This window comes from Brachyistius frenatus, unplaced genomic scaffold (genome assembly GCF_029030835.1).
Source record: "Brachyistius frenatus isolate BFR_SWC_R1_liver_20210118 unplaced genomic scaffold, ASM2903083v1 Contig_42, whole genome shotgun sequence".
Taxonomy (NCBI): Eukaryota; Metazoa; Chordata; class Actinopteri; family Embiotocidae; genus Brachyistius; species Brachyistius frenatus.
In genome coordinates, this window is record NW_027210641.1 from 1,877,977 (window position 1) to 1,888,914 (window position 10,938).

At 39.5% G+C, this 10,938-nt stretch overlaps 1 protein-coding gene across 1 annotated transcript; it reads right to left on the reverse strand.

The window, feature by feature from the left end:
• Positions 1–655: 655 nt before the first annotated feature.
• LOC138623219 (acetylcholine receptor subunit alpha-like) lies at positions 656–7,489 on the reverse strand. The gene is made up of 9 exons (XM_069702600.1): positions 7,279–7,489; positions 6,087–6,229; positions 5,956–6,000; positions 5,439–5,548; positions 4,820–5,015; positions 4,087–4,324; positions 2,194–2,417; positions 1,721–1,957; positions 656–1,632 (listed from the first exon to the last, which is right to left on the reverse strand). Exons 1-9 carry the CDS (start codon positions 7,319–7,321, stop codon positions 1,504–1,506), a joined length of 1,365 nt encoding a protein of 454 aa, XP_069558701.1. The 5' UTR covers positions 7,322–7,489; the 3' UTR covers positions 656–1,503.
• Positions 7,490–10,938: the final 3,449 nt, after the last annotated feature.

Genomic DNA, 10,938 nt, shown 5'->3' on the forward strand with positions numbered 1-10,938 from the left:
CGTATTGCGCAACATCCCACCAGCAACTTTCACAGTCACTGATTTGTCAACACGTTTCCACCAATCACCTTCTGAAGACGGGAGAGGGGCGTGGCTTCGCTCAATCCACCTATCTGGGTCTGAAGATTGCGTTCAGCAATATAATAATAATAATAATAATAATAATAATAATAATAATAAAGACAATTAATAGACTTGGTAGGCAAGAGTATCATTTCCCCTGGATATGACGTCACCCCCTCCACACACACACACACACACACACACACACACACACACACACGCAGACTAGTGCAGAGTCCAATCTAGTGGTCACGTGACCAATCAGCACTCTGTTACGACCTGGCAGGCAGCAGGCTGTTGGTGCTGTTGGTTCCCATGGGGTCCACTTTTACAGTTTCCAAGTGGTTCTTGGGCAGATTGCAGAGTAGCTCAACTAATTTGGAAACGAATGACAATTTTTGCAAATACAATTCGATATGAAAAATATAGGCTAAAGTACGGTGTCATCTCAGCTCAGTCTTTAAATATCGTCTTCATCCGTACATTTGTATATTTATGTTATATATTGTTTTAGTAGAATCTATATGTATTACATTGTCTAATAATTATTCGTATTATACATCAGCAAAAAAAAAAAAAAAGAGCATACAAGCATCATGTTACATTTTATTGGAAATAATTAAATTTGACTTTAAACCTCCATGAACTCTGTCATACTTGGAGTCACCTGAACTGCATGGAGAGGAGGTGAAAGCCTGTGAGTGACGAGTCTTCTGGGGTTAATGTTCAAAACAACATCCAGCTGAGGTTTCATCAGCTGAGGATCCAGCAGATGGGGAACCATGCAACAACACGTTAGGACTGGAAGTGCAAAGGCACCGAATCTGCATATGTATTTGAATGTCAAATAGCAGGGTGGCAGAAAAATACCCACAATGCAAATTGTGCAGCGGGGAAACAGTCGCGAGCTCTTCTTCATGAATGATATGACAAGAAAGGTTTAAGTGTTTCAGAAAGCTGATTTAACTGTTGTCCAACAGCCTCTCTTACAAATGATGACCACGTTTTTGCCAAAATATGAAACACATCAGTCTTCACAAATGACTGGATTACAGCTACCAAAATTTATACATGTATTAATAGATATTAACAACATTTCACAACGTGTTACACGTAAATACTGAATGTCCGGAAAGTACAACATTACTTAAAATCGTACTTCAGGCAAATAGTCACCTTGTAAACTGACAATATCAGTTTATTCAGTTGTGCCCTATAAACACCTCAAACAATATTCCCAAATGTCAGATTTCCTTTGAATACAAAAAACAACTAGTTTTGACAAATAGGCTGAAGAAAGCAAATAAAACATGTTCTTGTGCAGACACAAAATTGGACCAAACCCCAAAAAGCAAACAAGCAGAGACTCCCTCGGGCAGTAAGCGTGGACCGTAAATGCTGCTGCAGGGCCTGTACAGGTAACACGTTTCATACTGGTGTTCACAGCATGCTCAGCTCAATGAGGCGGCCTGCAAACACGCCTAATGTGCCGATCAGACACACAGCCATGAAGACACACAGCAGGATGTGATCCAACACCATGGCCACAAACTTCCATTCCTCAGCCGCCTGCAAAGAGAAGAGCAGGGACACGATGACGTATGTAAAATCAGGACTCACTGCAGAACCATCTTAACACGGTTTATGATTAGTTTACATTGTTGGATTCCTCATCTGACTTCATGGTTTCTGCGATGTACTTGATTCCCTCAATGGCACTGCGGACATCAGGGTTCTTGGTGATGGGTGACTGGTAGGGAACAGCAGACGTCTGGTTGCCAGAGATGTCTGAGATGTCAAAATCAGCACCGTAGATGGTTTTAGTCTGCTTTTCTTTCCCCGGCCGTTTCATTGTTGAGAAGAACATGATGTTGGGGATGGTTTCTATAAAAACCTGTCACATAAATAAATAAATAAATAAATAAAGGTGTCAAGGAGTATACAACGTGTTGGATAAAGACACAAACGAAACACGTTCTGTCCACTACCACTAGATGGCAGTATAACGCAGACGAAAAAAGATTAAGGATGCTCTCCAAAGATTGCTAAACTTGGGAAGACATTCATTTTCAGCCTAAAGCTTCACAGTCAAAATGATAACAAGCCTCCAGTTTGTTCCTCTTATCTCACCTTGCGGACCCAGTCGGGCATTGTATGAGTGCTTGGGGAGCGGTGGTGGGTGTTGATGACAATGACAGTGATGATGATGGATGCGATGACAAACACCATGGTGAAGAGCATGTACTTCCCGATGAGGGGCACAGCACTGGAGGTGGAGGGAATCAGCTCCACGATGACCAGCAGGAACACGGTGAGAGACAGCAAGACAGAGATGCTGAGAGTCATCTTCTCACCTGGAAGACACAGAAAACCGTTTTCACTTCTTTTTTTTCTCTTTAGTCTGTTTAATAATCACAGTGACATCTCACAGACATGCGACATGACTAATAGGACAGAAAAGAAGAAAGAAAAAACATTTGCAAAACAATTACACTTCAAATTGACACAATCCTCATCATCCAATGGATGATTTGCTCATTTGATATGTTTAAAGGCATCAAAACAGCTACTGAAAGGACCAAGTGGGAAGAATGAGGAAGAACTTAAAAACAATCATAATACACAATGTTTTCTTATTTAAACCTTCCTCTGATTTTTGATTTTTGATTTTCTTGTTTGCTGTTTTGAACTCTTGAAAAAACATTTAAATAATCACCACAACAGTGGCAGGCCACAAGTTCATTTTGCTTCATTTTGAGGGGCAACAAGGCTAAAGGGTTGTTGCAGCCTACATTTACACCACAATCTCTGTCCTACACACTCAACCGTTGATCTTTCTAACTGAACTTAGAAGTAGGGAAAGCTGTAAGTAATATAGCAATATTTCAAAAAAAATAAATAAAGAAATATACAATTTAAACACAGATTCTGTGACATTCAAACATATTTTAATTTGAAAGAAAAAAAATTAAACAATGGAAAATGCAGCTGCCATATTTAACCGTCGACTCCTGAACATGCAATCTCTTCACAACGCCACAAGGGAGCGCTGTTCCTGCCTAGTTTATAGTCCTGACAGCTCATCAATTATGCACCATAGTATACGGCTACCCAATAATTGCACTGTTCAGTCCTATAAGCCAATCAAATCTAAAGAGTGAGAGGCAGCTTTACTTCTGTTGGAACAACAATGGAACAAGTAAACAGAATCCTGACACCATTTCACACCAATAAAATGCAAAACATGTTGCTTGTTGTTGTCGCTCAGTGAGAGCGGTTATCCCAGAGAGAGCTTCTCCTGGCACCGGCTTCTCCTCCACACTATCCTGTCAGCAGCCATATCAGAAACAGGGATCAAGTGATGTATTATACATTAAAGCAAAGGCCTGCTTTCAGACATGACAGCACAGAGGGACTCTGGGTAATGAGGCAGACCTACACACTGGGAACACGGCCAGATGTGCACATAAGCTGCGTGGCTCCTCTAGCAGTCAACGTAGGAGCATTTTAGACTGACAGGCAGCATTAAACACGAGGGTTTGTCCAACATTTTGACATTTGATGTTGTGAAATATGGATGATAAAGATTCTGTTTAAAAGCAGATATGACCTAATTTTGAGAGTTTGCACAGAACTACCTCTCATGGTGTCTTTGCATCTTGTTTGTGCTCACATAGGAGCCGCTTTATACTTTTCAGGTGAGACTACTTTAGCAGTGACTGTGGATTTAACGTGGATGTCATGTCAAATCTATGTGACAGCGAGCAGACAGCTTAGCTAAATATAAATAATAATAATAATTAAAAAAACAGCTAGCTGGCTTTGTTTGAATTTAAAACTACTTACCAGCACCTCTAAAGTCATCATGTTATATCTTTTTTTCATCTAAACAAAAACTAAATCGTACAAATGTAAATGTTCAGTTTATTGAGTTATTGTAAATATATATATATATTGGGAGAGGAATGGTTAAATATGTCTATAAATGTCCTGTTTTATTGCTTTTCGTTGGTGTAAACATACCAGAGTCGGTAGGCAGATAGAAGACCAGACCGGTCAGGAAGGAGAAGAGCATGCAGGGGATGATGACGTTGACGATGAAGTACAGCGGAAGCCGCAGCATGAGGAAGTGGTAGGTGATGTCCAGGTAGGGGGTGTCTGGACAGCAGGCGTAGTACACCCAGTGCTTCCATCCGCGGAAGTCCTTCATCACCCACTCTCCACTTTCCATGAAGTGACTCAGATCTGGCTTGTCATTCTCCTGTGAGAAGAAGCAATAAAAAGGATGATTGCTCCGGTTACCACAACGTTCTCCGCGGTTATTTTCATATGCATTAGTCTCGAAATGAGGTTTGCACTCAAAAGAATTGAAGTGTGCAAAACCGTGTTTACAACGTATGTCTTCAAACGCTAAACAAAGCTACAGGAAGGTGACGGTATATTAGCAGAAATACTGAAAGCAGGAGGGGAACATTTGGCCTAGATTTGTCCGAATGTAACAAAACAACTTCACTTTTAACATGTTTTATCTCCTTTTTTTTTTATCAGTACAAAAAACCTTTGTTGTGTGTAGATGAAGACATAAGATGTTGCTGGATTTGTTTTTCTCTTGGAGGAAGGCTCGTCATCTTCTCCTGTTTAACGTTAACTGTCCTCTTGATGTATCTTGAGAGTGGCGTCAATCTCTTAATCTAGCTTTCATGTCATTTCATTCATCAAATTAAAGTGACTACATGCATGGATTAGGTATCGTTACGGGATTGACGACGACGAGGTTCCCGTCGTAAGTCCAGGTTCCCAGCTTCATGCTGCAGTTCTGGAGGTCAAAGGGGAAATGCAGCACAATGATTTCACAGTAGCTCTTGAAAATGGCAGGCGGGTTCCATGTGATCTTCCCCGTGTGCTCCAGCAGCACTTTGGTCTCGTGAACGATGGCAAAGTCACCGTCAGCACTGCGGGCGACAGACAAACACAGGCAGCATCAACATCCCAGGAGATAATTAGTTAAATGTTAATGCAGGGGGACATCAGTGCCTGAGGATGGGTGAGGTTGGCACAAGTTGTTGTGGCAGAGCTGGTTGTCAGGGAAAAACAGCAGTGTGTCAGATGCAGCATATGGTGGGAGGAGGTGGGGGAGGGAGGGGGGGGGAGACCTGCTATACCGAGGCCGGATTTAGCCTGGTGAAATCTGAGCTTTCACACGTAACACTCCACAGTAGAGGAAAGTGTGATTAAGAAAAATCACTGACAGGGGTGTCAATTTTTTCTGGGGGTAAAGATGCTCAGATCAGACAAAGCCCATTGTAATGAAAGAAAACATTTCTGCACAAAAACAGAGAGACATGGCGGTGATCAAATATCGCCTGAATGCATACTTGTTGTAGAGAACCAGATCAGGACGCCAAATATCAGTGGAGGGGACTCTGATCTTTTTGATGCCGCCATAATCCTCTGGGGTCCACTGCAGGTTCACATCTTTCCATTGCTGAAACAACAGACAAAACAGACAAGGACAGCCAGAGCAAGGTGAGGTACAACAACAAGAACAACCGTTATGAATGAGTCATTCTGCAAAAGAAAGCGAATGAATGATAAACCTCATATTTTACTAATGTCTCTGTGGAACCAAACTTTATGAGGTTTGTTGAGAATCAGTCAGAAACCATTCTGGTACCAAAGATTTAAAGGCAGACCTTTGCTGAAACATGACATCTGAATCTGACTTTGGCCTTTATAGAGAACATGACAGAAGAAAGTGGCTGCATTTGTGTAATATATTTTCTGATTAGTTGTAAGTAGTTCATCTGTTGAAGCTTTTCTGCAGTATAACGGCTCGTCCAACGTCTTTCTTTCAAGATAACACAACAAAAGACGTGAACACATGAATCTAACCTGTTTCAGTCGCACGTTGCTGCTGACGATCTGGTTGACCTCATCCTGCGGATCCAGACAATGTGATCAGACAGTTGGTGACCGTGAATGTGAATGCAGATGGAGTGATATACTGTGACATGAGACCTTACCACGCTGATGAGCTGGATGAGCTGGAGACCCACGATGACGACTACCGGGTCCTTGAAGTGATTGACAGGACGGACGACCTTATTGTAACCAGTGAAAAGGGTTTTAACCAGACGGGTTTCATCAGTAGAGGCCAAGACTGCACCTGAAACCCACGTGACACCATAGAGGACACATTTTAATAGTTGTTTACTTCACATTTGACGTCATTCACACAGTGAATTTATTCCTTTGGGTGGCAGTGTAGCTCTTAACTTGGACAAGTGTTATCTTCTGCCAAACTAGCATACTGCTTTAAGAGCATCTGATACGTGGAGTGGGTTTAATATGACTTGAAAATAGATGTGACAAACTCTGTACTGTATGTGTAACATGCTTTTCAATGTAAGTGCACAACAGAGTGAAACCACTTTCACATGGTGTTTTGAAATGTGCATGAAATCAGGCTTTGAAAATACTGAACATTAAAAACATCATATTTGATCATTTAGAAAAGTTTATATTTTTACATATAAAAAAGCTTTTAATTAAATAAATATATTTTTACATTCCTAAGATATCAGAGATGATAGCAGACCTTCGGGCCGGCTGCGTAAAATGTACCTTATGCATTTAAATTTGGGTGCTAAATTTGGAAATGCTGCCTTTAAACACGTGATGGGACACCAGGGTGGGTTCCTAATAGAGATATTCTTATGCTACGAGAATTCCCGCAACATATCTGTCACCAGACGGCGCAGGATCCCCTTTCATTTTTCAGCTGACCTTGAAATGAAGGTCATTTTGAAGCAACATGTTGTTTGAATGCTTGAATGATTCTGCAGACATTCAACATGTAAACTAAGGAACGGCCTGTCTATAATTATGCCGGTGACTTCATGGTGATAGACGGATGAAAGGTTTAAAAGCAAACGAAAGCAGCGTCTGTGCCCTTGTCAAAGAGCTAGTTTGCAAAAAAAAAAAAAAAAAAAAATCTGAATATGCTCATTATTTTTGTTGTTTTGAATTGGAACATCTTTCACTGACCTGAGAGCAGTTTCATTAAATGTGTTTAACGAAGAGAGGATTTACCAATAAATTTTAGCTTTCTCCTGACGTCATAATGCTTAAAACACTAAGACCAATAAAATAAAAAGGCACATATTTCAAGAATAATTCAGTGCACATTTTGTTGAGTTTAAAATAACTTCTTACCTGCAAGAATGACAAGATGAAAAATTAAAAATATAGTATTCATTCTTGCCAATAAAATCAGGAATCCAAAACCAAGATCCAACTTCAGGACGTTGCCTGTTGACCACTGGGGAATTAAAAAGGTTTGACCCACCTAAAATATTCTTTCAGCGCTGGCTAACGACTTACTGTACAACCTCCAAGTTGTCCACAAACAGCCTTGTTGTTATTGTCAGACAGCGGATGTGAATGACTGCACGCCAACGCTTGTCATTTAAGAGGGCCACATTCTTCGTCATCTGTTATAAGATCAACATGCCAGAGTAATCCAACACTGAAATATCCCATCATGAATTTGCCCACACACAAGCTGGGGGTGTAAAGACACAACACATGCTAGCTGCAGAGTGTGTCTTGTAACAGTGAAGAGCTATTATTGAAGCTTTGGAAATCTTATATAAAGGCCGACATAACGGAAATGAAAAAGATATTTCAACACTGAATAACAAAAATTCTGTTTGCTTTAGTAATTTATAGCAATAGTATTTCTTTTTTTCAATAGAAATTTGATTAAGAAATGAATTTGTAATCTAAAACACTTATTTTATCAGGAAAATATCCAGCAATTTACCAGGTAATAAATCAGAAGCTGAATCTAATGAACGGTTTTCAACACACTATTATTGTAAGATATGAGGTTAAGTGTATTTTAATGTTCAGTAACTATCTATCTTCTTCTATTAAAATTTTTTTTATCACAAATGTGCTTTTCTATATTGTCATGGAGTTAATTTCTCACAGCTTCTACTTGTTATTAGTTATAGTTACATTAAAAACACTCACACGTGCAAAAGCATTTATTAATGTTAACATACTTCATACATGCTAAATAGGGGGAGATTAAATGAAGTTCTTCTAGAAAATTCTTAACTGTTCTGTCATGCAGTCATTTATCAGTAACCTTTAATGTGGATCATGAAGATTTACCTCATTTATTTTGAAAATATTCTCACGGTGCCTCTAATATCCTAAATATAAGCAGTAAAATGGTCTCATAATAAAAATAATAATAATAGAAACAGCCTGTTTCTGGAGGCCAGGTGTTACACCCATGTATCTCTTCTTTGGTCTGCACCATCTCCGCCCCATCGGGCCTGTGATGGGTCAAGCAACTCAATTTCCTCACATCCCCAATGCGTTCAATCAGCCAGCCACTCAACCACGAGCCTCATTCATCTCACTTAGGGACAAAATGACCATTTTGGCTATATCTGAATTAAGAGAGATTTGTCTCAACCCTCCCCCCCCTCTCTCTTTCTCTCCCTCCAGTCACTCAGGTCACCTGAACGTACACCATGTCAGCGCCACTTCCTCCCAGGACATCATGTAACGCAGGACAGGCCTGCATTGTGTCTCCTCAGTCAACCTGTGCTCTGACCGGTGTTCATTATAACTATAAGTTCCACTACGAGGCCTGTGAGCTGTGTCTTTACGTCTGCTCTGTAAGTGATTAAATGTTCATTGAATCTGAATAAAGGCGCCAATGTAATGTCCGCAGGGGGCGGGCGGAGACTGGACAACATACTGGGTGTTTATGCTTTGATGAAGATTAAGAGGATTAGAGTTCTGTAGAAGAGATTATAATGTGCTTTGAGCGATACATCTTAAATAATGGTCAAGCATAAATATATAAACATCTGACAATGGACAGCATCATTCTGTTGAAGAAACTTCTATATTTTTTATTTTTCACTTTGTGTGTGATATTTTTGACGTTTCTGCTTTTTAAAAATGCAACATCACTGCTCGTGTACTTTTACATTATGTTTAAGCAGAGCAACAATAACAATTCACCTTTTACTTTGACTGTGCTGTTCTATGTGAACTCACTCAAATATGATAATACGAAGTGGCCAGCAGTTAATCAGAATAAACATTATCATTTCAAATACTTCACATGGTTGAAATGAATATTTTCTCACATTTAAACATTTGAAAACGTATTTAGGTCAGCCTTCTGCAGGGAGGAAGGCATTACCATCCAGTTAAGAGAGAAAGGTCAGTTATCTCATGGATCATAGCTTTTAAAATTTCATCTCATCGCTGTGAATAATGCACATCAACACAATACATTTGGCAGACAGTCGACTAGCACGGTGTTATCACAGCATCTGACTGAGGGATAGAAAGCTTGATAGCTTTATTGGTGTGGCTTACGTCCTTTCACAGTTAGTGCCTAATGTAGATGGAGGTATGATATATTTAAAATGGCTGATAATAGCGGGGGAGGCTAAACGGTTGGATGGAAATCCAATTTTGCCACACAATTGGCGGAGACAAGCCTGAATTTGTCTTACATTAACTCACTGTGATGTGGTCACAACACCCAAGCGATTAAATGTCAAGCAGTGATTGCTTCTCCGACGCTTTGTGGTGAAATTTGAGGCATAAAGACTAAAATGAAAAGACAGGCTGAAAAAAAAAAAAGCTACAGTTTAACATTAACTGTCAAAAACTGTAAAATACAAATTCAACCTGATAGCTTAAAAGTCCAAGGTTCAAGAAAAATATGATTTAGAAATAAAATGTTAAATAAAAGCACTTTCCAGATAACCTCAATGTGTTCTCTGAGCCTCAATAGTGTGAAACTGTGATCATGTAATGAGCCACTGATGGCGTGCATGACTGGTTCTTGGAAATTGCTTGGAAAGACATAACCTGTGGGTAATTAAACCTGGAATTCATCAATTTCATGTGACATTATTTGCACATATATCCAGTAATTAACAATCTCCCGAGAGTTTTCCCTTCGGTAACGTGTTTGGTTTTAATCTCAGTGAATCTGTGACTGATGTGTTGTTTGAGGGGTTTCTGTGCGGTCACGTGACGTGCAGCTTCAGGCACAGCCTGTCACGTCGAATGAAGGATTTCCAGGGTCATCGTGTAGCCTCAAACAAATACTGGGTTCATGTCATTTTTTTCCAGTAGCACAAACTATCTGATTTATTTTCTGGTCTTCATTTAAATCTCAAGAATGCTGCTATTGTCAACAAATCCCATTAAAACAGGTGACAACTATCGCTGTTTGTTTTATTTTTTTATTTTAATTTCTTTAAGGATAAATGCTGTAAATTTTAGCAAATGTTAGTCAAACAGGAGTAAATAATAGATTTTTGTGGGACTATTTTCATTCATCTGCTGAAGAGGGAACATTTGTCTGTGCTCAGTAAAAAAAAAAAAAAAAAAATCATATTTTAAGGGGCGGGCCTATGAGCATGTTTTGTGACATCACAAATATTTTGGAAGCCAATCCTGGCCTAGTATGATGTGGAAAACTAAAATCTTCCGTGCACAAACACCAAGAATGGACTTTACAGTGAAGTAGGAGACATCTTGTGCTCAGCAGTGAAACTTTAGAGATGAATATATGATTGAATGAGGCATTTTTTAACAAGTCAAAGGAGTACACATTATTTTAAGTGTGTTCAAAATATAATTAATTAAATCTTATCAGACACAACTGATACTCAAAGTATTTAATATCATCTTAAAACCTGTCTGGGGGGGATCTTTTGATTAGCAATGAATTAAAAGACTATTTGTAATATGACAAGGACAGCTTATAGATACAAACCCAACTAGTTATCACCTCACTCACCCCCCTCAGCTCCACAGAGCTTT